Genomic DNA, 17,188 nt, shown 5'->3' with positions numbered 1-17,188 from the left:
AGACAATAACTTTCCCTCCAAATGGAATATTTGAGATGGTTGAATTTCCGCACCTTAATAAATCCTTCAAAGTTCGATCTAAAGCTTCAAATGCATGCTTATGGACCATAGGTGCTTCATCCCAAATTATTAAAGAGGTTTTTCTTATTAAGCTAGCCAACTCACCATCTGGATTTATTTTACAAAAAGAATCCTCTGTAAGTTCAAATGGAATTATAAATCGAGAGTGTGCTGTTCTACCACCGGGCAATAATAAGGAAGCAATACCGCTTGAAGCAACATTTAAGACAATATTACCATTAGATCTAATTGCTGCAGATATTGTTTTCCATAAAAAAGTTTTACCCGTTCCACCATAACCGTAAACAAAGAAGACACCTCCTTTATTTTCTTGAATAGCACTCATGATGTTTAGGAAAATGTTACATTGCTCATTTGTTAATGCAAGAAACATACGATCATAGTCATTCTTTATAACGGGAATGTCGTAAATCTAACTCCTCGGTGATAAGTCGATTGTTTGAAGAAGAAACGGATTCAACATCTGGGTATGGCATCTTTTTGAAGTTTTTGAGAGTAGAGTTGTTTCGAAGTAAAATTTGTTCTATTTCGAACAAAGTTAAGTTCTTAAGTTCATCTACTCCGAGTGACAGTTCTGCACGAAAAGATTAAATAATTAATAAAATATTTGGTCGATACTTAATAATTTTATTACTAATTATTTAATGGGTGTTGAATAATAAAAAGAAATTAATTTAAATAAAAAATAAGAAAAAAATGTAATACCTGCAGACTTAAATCTTTGTCGTTGGTTATATAGAATTCCATCTGCCAAATATTCCCATGTATTTTCCCAAACAACCTCTGGTTTAGACATACTATTACACATCAACAATGTAGCAAATAAGAAGCGTAGATAAAAACCAGATCCAGAATGACTTGCTTCTTTAATTGCATCAATGTATTCCTTGTCATCATCTAATAGCCCGAGTGCATAACAAGCATCTTTAAAAGAAGAATGTGTTTCACCATTTACCGTGAGAATTTCATCAAATGATGTTGTACCTTTTACTTTATTTAAAAGAATCCGTAAGAAATATGCTTCACCTAGTTTAGGTGAAACCGAATGAATTCGACCGATGGCTTTTCCTACTTTCCTTCGCTTCCAAAACCGACCATTTAATTGCCAAACAAACTTTGTAGGAAATTCAACATATGTAAGTTTTCGTGCTTCACTGTCGATTGCATTACACTCCATCCAAGATGTGAACTTTGAAGCCGCAACAAAAGGTTTGTCAAGAACATCATCAATATCATCGTCTTCGCCATATACAATTTGTTGTTGATTAGGAAGATGAAAAGGTAGTCTGACAACAGAAGGATATCTGCAATGAACATCATATTTAAAAATTCGCCATGATGCTTCACATGCTGATAAATATCTACAATCGTAATATTCAGCTATTTCATCGACCACATCATTATTTTCACATTCATTGTTGGTTGGTACAACAGTAATTGTAGCTCTATCAGGACCCTTATTTATGTATTTGAACAAATACTTTATAGAAGATCCCTGATTGCACCATTCAATATTAATATGTGTTTGGTATCTGTTCAAAGATATTTGTTGTATGGAACAACATTTCTATTATCCAACCTTACACCTGATTTTTCTACAAAATGACTATCGTTTCTTCGCCTATATAACGGAAAACCATTTTGATCAACAGACGAATGATTACAGAATTGTTTTGGAAAGTTTTTAGAGCACTTTTTATCCACCATGCATGGACAATTCATATTTTCAGCTCCACATGGACCGTGAATCATAAACTCATTGACAAGTGAATACAATTCAGGATCTTCAATTCTGTCTGGTATCTCGGCTGAAATTATCGGATCCATAAGTTCAACAGTTGGTAGCTTGTTGTCAGAATGCATGAATAGACATATATGACTGTGCGACAAACCTCTTTTTTGAAATTCAATGGTATAAACATCTGTAAAAGAATTTGCCAAAAAAATAAAATGTGATTAGATTTTAAAAACATATTAAAAATATAATAATAAGAGCAATGTTTTATAAATAATTAAAAAATATATTTTTAATTACATGCTTGAACTTTGTCGGAAATTTGTTTCTCCCTTAAGTCTTTAATGAATGCATCAAGCTTGATCTTGAACAACCTACATAGTATATCAGGTCATTTGGGATTACACATAAAGGTTATGAAGAAATCAGGATATCCAAACCATTTACAAAGTGACATGGCATCCAAATAGTTTTGCAGCATATAGCATGCTCCACCGGTAAAGGACGAAGGTAATATGATACGTTGGCCGACATTGGAGATATCAGTCGTTCCTTGAGCTTTTTAGTTACGTAAATTTTCATAAGAATAACATCTAAGAACATGTTGTTGCCTACGTATGTAGTACAATCTCTCCGTTTCCATCATAGTATAGGCATCAACCAGAAACTGTTGAAACAACCTTTTTGAATTAAGTATGAGAGAGAACGAATGATCTCTGTCTTGAATCCTATAAGCGAAATATTCCCTCATTGTACATTTTGCACGCTTGCTGTCGGTCGTAAATGACACACCTATATGAAGAATGTCAACACTGTAACCATCATCCCCATATGGAAATAGCAATGGATATTGGAGAGGAATATACGAAGGATGCAGTTCACTGATACGTTGTAGAGAACCATTTTTTGTTTGAACGACGATATCCCTCTTTTCGATTGAATCAGAAATGTCACCAATAATTAAAGCAGCAACCTCGGAAGCAGTTGGTAGGTTATATGTTCTTCCATCTTGCTCCCTTCTCCCGATAAGTCGTAATTTCATATCAACTTCTGGATTTTGCAGAAAAGTATCTCTTACCATCCTATAAGATCTAACCAAAACATTATTTGAATCCAACATCACCTTAATATCTTCAATAATATCACTATCAATTGATGTTGATTGATCCTTTTCCCCACTAAAATAAATAAATTTATACATAATATTAGTAATATATATATATATATATATATTAATAATAATAATAAATTATGAATAAGAAGTTTGAAAAAATACCGAAAACATCTTTGTCTATTTGAAATTTCGTTGTCAGTGTCATAAATGTATAACTAAGAGAATTTTGGTTCTGATCCTTTTGTTGGTAAAAGACTTCCAATACTATGATAATTTTGACCACCCAATCTGAAAATGTATGGAGCGTTTCCTCTATTGATTGAAGAATCAATTTTACCACCCATCGACGTAAAAGAAAACATTGAATTGTAACGTCGAATGTTTTTCATGAAGTGTTTGCTTTTAGAATCCATATTTCGGAACATTCTTTCATAAGTCGGGGGTGCTTTCTTTAAATCTGGAAGTTGAACTTTCCCGTAACCACAACATAATGAATAATCTGTGTTCCCCTTTTCTTTACCTCTAATGGATTCATTTCTCCATAACTTTGCATGACATGTTTGACATACAACATCTTGATCACCATGATCCAAATATTCTGTAAAATAAAAGCGTTGAATAAATATAAATGAATTTTATAAGTATATACAACATAGTATTTGAAATGTAAAGTGGATATTATTTTTTGATTACCATTTGAGATACCAACTCTAAGATTTTCATTGTTCACTTGATGTATATTTTCTACATCTTCTGTCAAATCAATCAATGGGATAGGGGATAAATGTCTCGTATTCGTTTTTAATTTATGACATCTTGGATTTAACTTGATTGATGATGAAGAAGTGGGTACTGTAGATGCATTTTTTGATGTCATTTCATTTGAAAGTACATAGTACTGTCTTCTGTTTGTTAACTTGGAAGTGGCATATTTATCGAAACTGATGTTATCTGACCAAAAAAAAGTATAATAAGTATATATATAATTACCGTTTCTAATGTTAGATAACGGATTTTTAACATTTGTAATGTTAGATAACGGAGTTCTAACATCTGTAAAAGAATGAGAGTTTTGTATGGTTGTATTATGCATTCCAGGTGAAGTAAATGAATTGACATTTTGAGTTTGACCAACAATGTTGGTTGATCGATCTGCAAATAGCAACAACTTATAAAACTTGTAAAGATATGTATAAAACAAAGTAACAGTAAAACATAGAATATAAAATAATAATAGGGTTACAGTTTAATATATTTTTTAAGAAATGCGGTATTGATGTACTTGGAACGTTCGATGTTGTTTTCATTTTCTTCGATATTTTATTTTCCAAATATATTTTTCTTTGTCTTCTTTTCTCTCTGGCTTGCATGTGGTACATGTTATTGTTGTTTTCTGCATAAGAACACATATGATAGGATATGAAATGTGAAATACGGTAAATAATATGATTATATAATACAATTGAATAAATAAGCGTACCTTTGTAAGCATCGGTTACCAATTTCGAAGAATATTGATTTGCAGCGGACGAAGAACTTGACAATTTATCTATTTTTTTTATGTTAATACATGTGTATTTTAATTAATTAAATTTTATGTTAGTTAAAAAATAAGAAATAACAATAATATTGTAAATTACAACATTTAAAAAGTTACCTTTGTTCATTGAAGTATTAACCGTTATAGTTGTTGAAGTATTTAATTTTGTAGTCTTTTTAGAAGAAAGGGAATGCATTGTATGTCTGCAACCTTAAGAGATAAATGAGATTACTTTAAAAATTAAAATATTTAAGAAATAGCAAATCAGTAGTTTATATAATATTTATATAGCGAACAAATATGTATAATGTAAATTTGTAGTATTTTTAAGTATTTTTGTTAAGTATCGGCAAAAACGGTACAATAAGATTATATAATTTTTTTTAATTTGTTTAACCATTGTAAATCTGAAAATATTAATTTAGTCATGTATTATTTATTTTTATAATCGAATTTTTATATTTGTTTATATTGTGTAAAAGTGAATTTAATTAAAGATATTAAAGTTAACATGAGTCGGGTAAGATCCAAAGCTAAAAATGGGTCGGAGTCGGATCCAAATAAGAGTCGATACCCACACGCACTGTAACTCGTAACGTGTGTTGTATATGCAGAAAGAAATCGGGTGAAGAAAGCAATACTCTCCCAACAACTCTCTTTCTACAAACGTCTTCTTCATCACTCACTCTCTCTATCTTTCTCTTTCTGTGTGTGTCTTCCTATCAGTGAGCCTAAAAGCCAGTTGGTTTCACAGATATTCTGTATTTGGACGGTCGTCGCCGGTTAACCCTCAATGACTATCCTCGATTAACACACCATCGATTGCGTTCAACAACGCATGAAACAGAACCTCGAAGATTTCATCTACAATGCCTTATCCTCCTCCGAATTAGTCTCCGTCAGGATGAGGTTAGACGATCCTAACCCCGACTCTCCTTCTTCCACTGCAACCCTAAATTCATTACCTGATGTGAATCACGTGTCATCATCCTCATTTCCAACCTAGGGCTTATTCCATTTCTATTTGTTCTTTCCCCAATTTGAACCAATTTTGAGTACGCCGTGCACGTGCTCCTGTAGTCGAGAAGAAGAAGAGAGAAGGTAGGCCCAATAAGCGATCAGAGCATTTGGTGGTTAATCACGTTAAAACTTGAGCGGCTGCAGCTAGGGAAGCAGCGGCGGTTGGTGTTGAGCCGAAGCAACAAAAGAAGTCGCGGTTGCCGACTAAGAAGAAAAAAGAGGGTTTAGCAAAAAAGCCGGTGGTTGTCATTTCTGAAGCAGAGGAGGATAAAAGGCGAACAGAGGAAACAGGAGAAGAGACATTCAAAGTAGCAATGGCGGATGGAAGCGGTGGCTTGAGCGCTAACAAGGTTACAGGCCAGGAAGAAGAAGGGAATACCTCCCCTTTTCCTGGAAGGGTATGTTGTCTATTGCTCCTTCGATTTTTGTAATGCTTCTTTACTTATAAAACACATTGATTTTCAGGTTCAAGTAGGTGGATCACCTCAATATAAGGTCGAAAGAAAATCAGGGAAAGGTGGATTTGGTCAGGTATTTGTTGGTCGTCGTGTATCTGGTGGAACTGATCGCATATCAGGTCCTGGTGCTACAGAGGTAATGTTCTTGCATCAAACAATCAAGCTTACATTTTATATAAAATCTGATTTCTGCAATTCATTTTCTTATATTTTGGTTGTGACTTGTGATAGGTAACTCTTAAGTTTGAGCATAGAAACAGCAAAGGCTGCAGTTATGGTCCTCCATACGAGTGGCAAGTTTACAAGTATGTGCACATTATGTTTTTGTGATTAGTAAACAGATTAACATTGTTCTTTTTTGAATTTAAATAAGTGGATTTGTTTTTTCTTGGTGAAACAGTACTCTGGGTGGGAGTCATGGAGTGCCTAAAGTTCATTATAAAGAAAAAAACAAGGAGATTACTATGTTATGGTATATGCTAATACTTGATGAGTTTTTAGTTTATTTAAATGAATAACTATATAACATTTCTTTTTCTCTATTTACATTATAGGTCATGGACATGTTGGTGCCTAGTTTGTGGGATGTTTGGAATTCTTCTGGACAAACGTGAGTTCTCCATAAACTTATGAACATCAAATGATTCTTTCCTCTATTTTTTCTTGTGGTTTACTGCATTTTGATTTAACATTCCAAAAGTGGTAACTTGTTTTTTATTATTGCATTTTGTTTTTCAGGATGTCATCAGAAATGGTGGCTTGTATAGCTGTGGAATCTTTATCAATTTTGGAAAAGATTTCTACAAGAGGGTATATAAAATATATATAATATATATACATTCCAAATATTCTTATTCTTTTTTCATTTCACTATATAAGATGTTTCCCCTTTCCCCTATATTCATTGCAAGAGTTATGTTTGTATTTATAGTTATGTGCATGGAGATGTAAAGCCAGAGAATTTTTTTACTTGGTCAACCATCAACAGCTCAAGAGAAGAAACTATTTCTTGTTTACTTAGGGCTAGGTAAGTCATTTCATCCAATTCCTTTCATGGGTTTTCTATTACATCTCATTTTCCATTAACACATTCATTGATATGATGATATCTATCAAATGCACCAACAAAGTGGAGAGAAAGTACAAATGGTCAACATGTTGACTATGATCAATGGCCTGACATGTTTAGGTGAAATCTCATTCTCCTAACTAATTAAACCAAACCCTTCATTTCATATTATATTGTTTTTTTAATAAAATTTTTGGTATGTTGTAACAGGGGAACAATTAGATATGCTAGTGTGCATGCACATTTAGGAAGAACAGCAAGTAGAAGAGATGATTTAGAATCTCTTGCATATACACTTGTATTTCTACATCGTGGTAGACTTCCTTGGCAAGGGTATCAGGTATATTCCTTAATTACACCAAAATCTCATACTTATTGCACAAAATAACAACATACTTTACTCCTTTTCAACATTATATTTACATTTCTTCACCCCTTATAGCAACATACTTAAATTTATTTACCAATAATATGAATATGTAACTCATAACAGCAATGTAGAAACAGTTCTTTAATCAGGTATTTCTGTTTCACAAGAGATAACACTTTTTTTCTTACAGTATTTGCTGATATCAAACAGATGAAGAGATTCAAAAACCTTGTTTCAAAAGTTTAGAGCTTTAAGAACTTGATGGAACTTTACAAGGTACATAATATTTTCTTATTCAATATGCCTTTTGATCGATGTTTTTCTTTAGTTTGGTTGGAATTGGAATTCAATTCCATTACAACATTTAGTTGCAAATGAGTATGGAATAGTGATGCACTAAATCGATTGACTTTCAATGTTCAACAATAAATCCATACAGAAACCAATCTAATATTAACTAAAAAGACTAACCTGGTATATGAATATGGAGATCTTGCAGGAAGTAAGAGCGCGTATAAATGAAAAGCAGTTGACGTGTGAACTGAAATGAGGAATACAACTTCTATGAAGCAGATTGATGTACATTTGACGAAAGAATATCCGCAGATGCAATTGAAAGAAAAAGAAGACGAATGAGGATTTTCAAAACGATTGATTTCACGTTCTGAGGTATATTTATATATAAAAACTTATTCACATAATATCATATCTTCACAATATACTCCGAGATTTTTTGAAAGTATTGTTATTGAATTTTTATTGGATAAATTTTTGTTCCAGATTTTATGGGATTTAATAGATTACAAATCAATTTAATTTGAATATAGGATATGCATTTAATAAGGGATTACCGAAAATTATGAAACAATATTTGAAATCGATCTTAACTAATTACAAAAAACCTAAAAAACAGAATATATTAATAAAGAATTATATAAATTACAATTATATATATTATAAATTACAATTATATATATTCAACAAATATTATTTATTATTGATATGTATTTTGATATTCAACAAACTTTATACATGTTTTGATATTATTTATACCATAATCAAAATGAATTTAATAAACGCTAAAATTAAAAATTTTATTAAACGAATGATAAAAGGATGTGTATTATGCAAGACTTGCAATATGATAATACTTGTTAACCGAAAAGGACGATATTCAGTTGTCCAAATCTGATAGAATGATGCAAGACTTAAAAGTTGTCGTTGACTTCATATATGCCCTTGAATTGGAATGAAAAATACTATTGCTAATTTCATAATGTAATAACCAATCACTTGGCATTTTTACGTTCACTTAAAATTCACCGTATAATGTTTTACTATCATCAATATTCATCAGCATCATCATTAAATAAAAATATTTATACAAAAACATAGACAATAATAACTCATACGAAATTCCTTTTAAGAGAATAAAAATATTTATACCAAAATATGGACAATAATAACTCATACGCTCTTAACATAGATGAGCAATGGCCAAAATATTATGAAATACTAAAATAAAATAAGGAGAAAAACTGCAACCCATATTTTTTTGGGACCAAAATCGACAATTCAACTAAAATCAGGAAACAAAAATGTAAATTAGTCTAAAACTTACTAATTTTAGAACTGTATACATAAACTAAAGACTTGTATTTTCACTAAATAAGATAAAATGTAGTGAAACACAACATTTATACCGAAGTTGCCCCTTCAACTTACAATTAGATAACATAACAATTATTAATGGTAATTTTGATATCATGAATTTGTACTGCAAAATTATGTATTTTGATAATACATTAATACGTCAATAAACTAATAATTTTTTACATCCTAAATATCCAAAAATAAAAATAATACGAAAAAGACAAAATATCTTTAAAAGCAAATGAACATCAAAATATATTAAATTTGTGTTAAAACCAAAACCAAATCAATTGTCTACTTTAAAAGAATAAAAATATTCAAACATATCCAAAACCAATAGTAATTGACATCCTAAATATCCAAAAATAGAAATCATACCAAACAATCAAAATATCTTTAAAACCAAATAAAGTTCCCAAAATATATTAAATGTGTGTAATAACCAAAACCAACTCACTTCTCCAATTTTGGAATTAAGAGTGGAGTTTCCTCTCCGAATGATTTTCTTTTAGCCTTAGTTGAACTTAAATCATCTCCAGAATCAACGTCATAAATTTCTTGAAGGTTGCGCTTCAAATCAGTTGATATTTTGCTAGGACTTGTTGCAATTGATTTATCAACTGTTGAGGGTGTAAAACTTTCATCTGTTTGTGAGATCACATCCTAATTTTTTTTTTAAAAATAAATATTTAGTTGGAACAATTTAATATAAATAAAAGTTAATAAAAGGAATTAGAAAACCTTTTGAACAGTCTGTACAACATCATTTGATTCCAAAGGCACTTGATTTAAGGAGACAGATTGAACACTCTAGAAAATAAAATGGAAATATGTTAATCGTTATGTATTTAAATAGTATAAAAATATAAATGTTTAACAGTAAAAGGTTATGAGGTTATGTACCATAAGTTCTATTTTACTTTCCAATTCAGAAACAATGGACATATCTTCTGTAACTTTGAGAACGGTGTAGATATTATTATAGTTGTTGACATTGTATTCTGTAATATCTACAAGAAAACAAAACTTGCGGTTTTTCAACACGTTAAGTTGCATTGGAAATAGTCCATCACTATCTCTGGCCTGTAAGATGAATTTTAATAAATTAAAAAAAAATTAATGTTTTCTGATTATAAGTTATGAATAATATACCGCTTCATGCATCTTTTTCAACTCGTATGCACTTGTATTTAACAGCCTCTTTGCTTCCCTATCAAAAAGAGTCAATCCGATGGTGCCAATACAATCTTGTACGTTGATTGGAATTATATACCTAAAATAAAAAAATTAGGTCATTGTTAATTTTGTTGAAAGATTGAATCAATTAATATAAATAAATATGTGTTTACTTTATAACTGTATGAAAATCCGATTTTTTGCAACTTGGATTTGTACACTCAACAACAACGGTTTCTGAAATTTTTTCAGGGTCGGTATACGAATGATTGGCTTTTGGAACAGGGGTTATTTTTTTCCACATTTGTTGCATGCTTCATAATACCATGGTAGATTCTGCCTTATATTAACAATGGAAGCAACTAATAAAAACTTCATTTCCTGTATCAAATAAAATGTAAAAGTTATTAAAATAAATTCTGCAAAAATAAATTTTAAAACATATCAAATAATGCAACATACCTTAAGTGGTTCGGTGATCTCACAAACTGGTTTTAATGGAAAATTGCCTTTAAAGTCATCTGTATATGAAGAAGAATAGCTTTGAAGTGTAGTTATGCTTTTTTCAGAAATACCGACATTGTCATCTTTCAATCTGTAATGTTTAAATTAATTTCAAAAATATTAGCATTTGTGTTAGTTTAAGTTAAAATACATTATAACAAAATAAAACACAAATGGAAACTAACTTTTTATTAAATTCATTTCGAAAATGTCAGAATTTATGAACAATTTCGTTACTTCAAAATGACTTTTAACTTCACCAATTCCTGTAAAAATAGTATAGGAAATTAATAAAAATGATAGAAAAACAATAACTATAAACATGTATATATAAAGAGTGAATACAAACCATTCCAAATGTTAAGCTTCAAAAACTGCATCACTATAACAACACAATTAACCGTGGGGTTATTTTTTAGGTATTCTGAAATCTGATATGCTTGAGCTCCAAAAATAGTAACCTTCAGATGTACAGAACTAAATAAACAATAAAATTAATTATTAATATTAAATTGTGATTAATTAAAGATAATAAAGAAATTAAAAAATATAAACTCACTCTAGGTTGCTAAGAGTGAGTTTTATATAATGCTTGGATGCTAAAGGATTTGAAGTTTCAAGAGGCCTAAATGACACAATCTGTCCAATAACATCTACACAAGAAATAACACAAGATAAAGTATTGCATTGATATTAAAATATTTAAATACTAAAATGTATAACCAAGAACACAAGTGATAAAAAATGATTAAAACAAAATTAATTAACTTACCAAAAAATGTGTCTCTTGGACATGTTTGTTCTATGATAGAATTAAAATCAACAAACTTAAATTCATTTACCGGACCCGAGAAATCATCACATTTTTTTATGATGCTTTTCCAATCTAAAGTTAAAGTTTGTTTATGACCTGTATAACTAAAACCATTAATAACAGCAGCCATATTGGGTTTTAGAATGATATAAGTTTCATCTTCCTTTAAAAGATGACGAAATCTGGAGAAATTCTGATTGAAGACACGACCATGGTATTGTGTACCCTGTTAAATAAAATAAATACAAATTATTTTTTTGTTGTAGCGTATGTAATATTAAATGAAGTATAAAAAATATACAAAATAAAACAAACCTCCTCGTCCATCAGCATCATTTCAATTGAACAAACTTTATTATTTTTGAAAAAGTTCCAAATTTTAAGCACCCGAACCTTGATATGTGATTTTTCATCTATCTGTTCAATGTTTTTTAGGTAAACTTTATTCCCTATATTCATTTTGCTGTAAGAAAATTTAAACCATATAGAATTGTAAGCAAATAGCATTTTTGTAAAATAATATATGCAGTTATAATTTAGCACATGCGAATAACCAATTATTCATTTAATTGTTTTTTCAAAACAAATCTTATATGTTCACAATGTTTTTTAAGTAATCTGTATATTAATGTATTATGTTAAAAACGTTATATTTGAGCAAAGTACAAATATATCAAATAATATGATATAACTTTTCAGATTCAATAAAACTTTTTATAAGCAAAGTTCAAATATATCAAATAATATGATATAACTTTTCAGATTCAATAAAACTTTTTTTATAATCAAATGGAATACAAATAAACAGGAAAATAAATGATAAATATGAATACCGAATGTCCGGCCTACTGGAGTATCTTTATACAAAATTAAAGATTATAGCAATGTAAATTGTAAGTACAATGCTATAATTAGGTCCACAGTAACAGCAAAACAAAGAAAACTTAACAGCCAAAAAAACAAAACATACTGGAATTGTTAAAGCTTTGGATTTGAATCCGACTATTTTTTTTTTTTACAAACATATCACTTATTGTTGCCATCGTTATTATAGCAATGTATATTAAAAGTACAATGATATAATTAGGTTCACAGTAACAACAAAACAATGAAAACGTTTAGCCAAAAAATATAAAGTCACTCGAATTGTTAAAGCTTTGGATCTGAATCCGACTCTTTTTTTTTTTTACAAAGATATCACTTATTGTTGCCGTCGTGTTTTTAACTGAAGAGGTAGAAGAAGAAGATGATTAAGAAGAATAAGAAAAAGACGAAGAAGAAGATTACTCATAATGTTAAATAAATACTACAAATAAATTTGAAAACACTAACCTGATTTGTGTTTATGGAAGCGTTGCAGAATTAAAAGGGCGGAAAAGGATTATGCAGTAAACCTGGTACCGACAGGAAGGATTGAAGAAAAACTCAAGAAGAATAACGTTTTCAAAGAATTCTATGGAGCAGAATCCTGAAAACAAAATAAGCGTATAAATGGTATAATTGTATATATTTCGGAATTTGATAAATCGGTGCAGATTTTTTGGGATTTAATCACTGCAATTTATTTAATTTCTAATCACATTAAACAGACTGCCATATTAAATCGGGTTTTTCTCATTTCAAATTTGAAGAACCGATTTTTTCATATTATTTTCAAATCTTTTATTCATTTAAATTGATTGGTTGCATATTTTGAGTGCAGGTTTTTCCGGATTTTTGTGGATTTATTGCAACTGGATCATTTGATTTGAAGTAAAGGGCATTTACGTAAATAGGGCTTAATAAAAAAAGCGGGAAAACTAAATTGTTGGGGTCTAAGAGACTGACACGTGGCATGATTGTACTTATTTATTAGAGTAGGGGATATATATATATATATATATATATATATATATATATATATATCTTCCTCTTTCCTCCCCCAAACTCAAATACCTAAAATCATAGGATCAACTTGGGGAAAAGTGGTCTAGGTTTTATTATTTCAATATCTAGGGGGGAGAAAATTTTGTGGGAACATTTATCTTGATATTTACAACAACAATAGGACTGACGGTCAAAAAAATATGCATGATCGGAGACACTAATCGGGAATGCAACATGTGCAGGGCTGGCGGTGATGATAATAATTTTATCCACCAGTCATATCTCAAGAGCACATCTAAAACCACTTTCATCATCGCATTAGCAGCACTTTGTCGCTTCCCGTAGGCACAAGTTTCAGCATACATCCTAGCACAAGTACTAGCTTCCATCTATGTTTCTTTTATTCTCAAAGGTGTCTTCCATCCCTTCATATCTAGTGGCGTCACCGATCCCTCTGTGTAACACCCTGTTCGGGATCATTCTGTGATTCAGGGTTGTGGGCCGGAATTCGATTGTGTAAAGGCTTTGGTCCTTAAGGAGATGATGTTTAGACCTTTTGGAATGAGGTAATGATGGTTATGAGATCTAAACATTTGAATTGTGTTTTGGATTCAAAGGGTAAAACGAGAAAAGTCATAGGTCGGGTTCTTGCATGAAATATGGATTTTTGTTCGAGAAGTTTTTAGTCCAAGATATTTAGATAATATTATATATCTCTTCAATACCTTTCTGTGGATATAAAGATCGTCGAAAACGGAGTTGGAACAAAGAAGTTATGATCGTTTGAAGTTAAGGCGGTTTTGGGCTGAGTCGTGTATGTTGGGCATACTCAACGTGTACGATGGGCGTACTAGGGCATCCCTACTACGCTAGGCATAAATTAAGTATGTTGGGCGTACGCGATCAGTGACCATACCCTATTTACATGGTTTGAACCCTATTTAAGCTCCTTAACACCCCCCAAACCCATTCCATTCTCAGCCTCCACCTCTCCAACACTCTCTCTTGTAACCCTAACCCTAGATTGAGCCTTGTGAGCAAAAAGAAGGTGTTTTAAGTGCTTTGTAGTGTTCTTGGTGCACCTTGGAGAACAAGGAACTCCTTGAAGAAGTGTTGGTTGCATTGGAGCTTGTAGATCCAGACTTTGTTCACCTTGATCTTTCTTCTAGAGGTATAAAGTTTGAATCTTGATGATGAAATTTTTAGATCTAGCTAGTTTTGGATGTTATGAGCTTTTGATCACTTTAAGTGCATAAAGTTTAGATCTTGAAAGGTTGTGACCTTGTTATGGATAAAGTTGGAAACTTTATCCATCTAAACATCATTTTGATTCAGATCTAAAGGTTAGAGACTTGTACTTAATGGATTAAGTTGAAAAAGATGCCCTTTTGGGTCCCCTTGAAACTTAAAGACTAGATCTTGTTTGTTGGGGCCATTCTAATGGATAAAGTTGGAAACTTTATCCGTTATTGAGCTATTATGAACCATAAAAATGTGATCTTGGCTCTTCTATCTCTTCCATACAAGAGTTGTATTGTCTTATTGGGTTAAGAACTTAGAGTTTTGGACATTAAGCACTTTATAGCCATGCAAAGTCATAAAGTTGGAAACTTTATGACTTAGGACATCATTTTAGGCTTGGATCTGAGTTTTGGACGTAAGGGCTTAATGGAATAAGCTCTTAATGGAGTTTTGGGATTGGGTTGTGAACGTTGGGCGTACCTGGTGGTACGTTGCGCATACGCGGTTAGCGCCCCTTTTTGGTCAACATCAGAGTCACACTTCGTTTTCCAGTCAAGTTTTAGAGCCATGCTCTAGTTACTATACATCATATCTTGAAGCTTATTTTATACTAAGTAGGTTTATAACACCCCATGAAATGTGGGGTAATAATGTTTCCTTACTCTAGCACATTTGGAGTTGGTAGTTGTTAACGTATCCCTCAGGGAGAACGTCAAAAAAGGAGAAGTCAAACTAACGCCAAGCTTGGCATGGTTAGAACCTGGTCATATCCAATCTGAGGCCAAGGCCGGGCCTTCGCCAACGCGGAGTCACTGGTATGGCGGTTAAGGGGCAGAACTGTGCCTTGCTCTCTTCTCCTAGAAATAACACCCCGTCAAACGTGGGACCAATCAGAGAGTTCCACTTGACCATCTGACGACAGCCACGATCATCATAATATCAAAGACTCCCCTCTAGCCAATGAGGCGACGAGGCAAAAAGGCGTGACGGGGGATCCTTCAATATGGATCCTCCACGTCACGTCTCACGAGGGAAGACTCAACAGAATCAGTTAGGAGGCATGCGCCTCTCAATCAGGTATAAAAGGATCCTTCTTCCTCATGAAGAGGGGACGAAACTCTTTTTCCTCATATTTACCCTTTCTTCTCTCAGAATCCATTCTAACTTGATCGTCAGAGCTTCGTCCCGGTAATCCCTCCCGGACGTCGACTAACGATCATCTTTCTCTTTTGTATTGTGATATCAGGAGAAGGAACCAGGACGACTCTCACCCTCGATCTCAATTCAACCATCTCTGACATATCACAACAGTAGTTGTGATGTTTTGGTTAAAACAAAGGATAAACTAAGACCAATTCATGAAGTGTTTCGTGTCAGGAATCCATACTAACTTTTAAATATTTGTTTTGGCTCGTCAAGGAATGTTCCTTGAGAGAGAAACTTATATGTCAGGAAGTCAGTGGGTGTCTTAATGATCTTGAAGAGTTTCATGAATCAAACAAGAATAAAGCTTTTAGTTATCACTAGCACACGACCTGAGGTTGATAACCAATCGTGTTAAGTTGACACATTCTTGTTTCTGTGCACCTTCCAGTTGGGTTAGCAATGCTCATGAGTTATATGGTTCTCATTTGACTGCCAAGGAAAAGCACGTTGATCAGTGAAAGTATAATGATCAATATGGGTGAACTGCTTAACAACATGGAAGCACCGGTAGGCCCTTTGTGCTACCAGAGGGCAAGAAATCAAGAATAAGCAAAGTTCAGTCCATGAAAGGAAAACTAAATTTGAGTTTAGTTTTGTCATAAACCTTATCTTATGATTGTAGGTTGGAAATGATAGATTCACATGGATGGGAACATGTACACCATAAAAATCTAGGTGGCAAAATGTTTCGCTCTAATTTATGAGAATGATTATGAGGAAACACTTTGGCTTGTAGATTTAAAGATCTGATAAGTATGATTATCGTTAGTAGTTGTGTTAATTGCGTTCTCAAATTCGTAATATGATTACGACATCCATTTTCATAGTTCAAATTGTGAGAAATGGTAAGGAATTGTTTGAACTTTCAGGACATATAGCTATAAGTTCTGAAAGGTTTTAAACACACACACATACATACATACATATACTATCTAATGAAAGGTGTAAAAGCTTGAGAAGTCTAGTTGAAGATTTATCGAAGCGTCACGTATCAGAAATCTGCACTTTAGTAAGAAAGTCAAGAGTATTGATTTCTAGAAGTCCAGTTGATTTCTGGATACATGTCAAAGCTAGTGGGAGCATAATTGTTATACTAGTGGGAACATAATTATTATGCTAAGTGTTGCAAGTTGGCAATACTATTTGTAGGAAACAAAGTTTACAAATTTGCAAGTTGCAAAGTTTGGAAATTGTTTCACTATAAATAAGGCTTAAGGGAGAGGGCACTCATACTTCGTTTCAAATCTAAAAGTTTGGATTGCATAGAATTTTGTCATGGACATATATGAATATTGTGTTGAAATTATTCAACATAGGAAATTTGATAATGGAAAATACTA

At 32.0% G+C, this 17,188-nt stretch overlaps 1 protein-coding gene and 1 long non-coding RNA gene across 2 annotated transcripts; one reads left to right on the top strand and one right to left on the bottom strand.

Moving 5' to 3' along the window:
- Positions 1–464: 464 nt before the first annotated feature.
- LOC145137050 (uncharacterized) lies at positions 465–4,666 on the bottom strand. Its single transcript, XM_079071196.1, has 10 exons — positions 4,588–4,666; positions 4,411–4,479; positions 3,921–4,082; positions 3,624–3,782; positions 3,291–3,528; positions 2,443–2,994; positions 2,117–2,190; positions 1,666–2,003; positions 787–1,576; positions 465–655 (listed from the first exon to the last, which is right to left on the bottom strand). Exons 1-10 carry the CDS (start codon positions 4,664–4,666, stop codon positions 465–467), a joined length of 2,652 nt encoding a protein of 883 aa, XP_078927322.1.
- Positions 4,667–6,396: 1,730 nt separating this feature from the next.
- On the top strand, positions 6,397–6,746 carry LOC145136626 (uncharacterized). Its single transcript, XR_013720626.1, has 3 exons — positions 6,397–6,420; positions 6,503–6,558; positions 6,687–6,746. It is a non-coding gene; the product is annotated as an uncharacterized LOC145136626 (long non-coding RNA).
- The last annotated feature ends 10,442 nt before the right edge of the window (positions 6,747–17,188 follow it).

Source organism: Lactuca virosa, chromosome 9 (assembly GCF_052849685.1).
Source record: "Lactuca virosa cultivar CGN04683 chromosome 9, Lactuca_virosa_CGN04683_v6, whole genome shotgun sequence".
Classification (NCBI taxonomy): Eukaryota; Viridiplantae; Streptophyta; class Magnoliopsida; order Asterales; family Asteraceae; genus Lactuca; species Lactuca virosa.
Note: the sequence above shows the minus strand (reverse complement) of the source record. Positions and strands in the feature narration are given on the sequence as shown.

What these genes read in the sequence shown, in the direction of transcription:
- LOC145137050 (XM_079071196.1), bottom strand. Translation starts at nt 4,666, where the DNA reads ATGCATTCCCTTTCTTCTAAAAAGACTACAAAATTAAATACTTCAACA. An exon ending in GTTATCTAACATTAGAAACG is followed by an intron (nt 3,783 to 3,920) that starts GTAATTATATAT and finishes ATGCATCTACAG; the next exon opens with TACCCACTTCTTCATCATCA. An exon ending in ATTCGACGTTACAATTCAAT is followed by an intron (nt 2,995 to 3,290) that starts GTTTTCTTTTAC and finishes TATTTATTTTAG; the next exon opens with TGGGGAAAAGGATCAATCAA.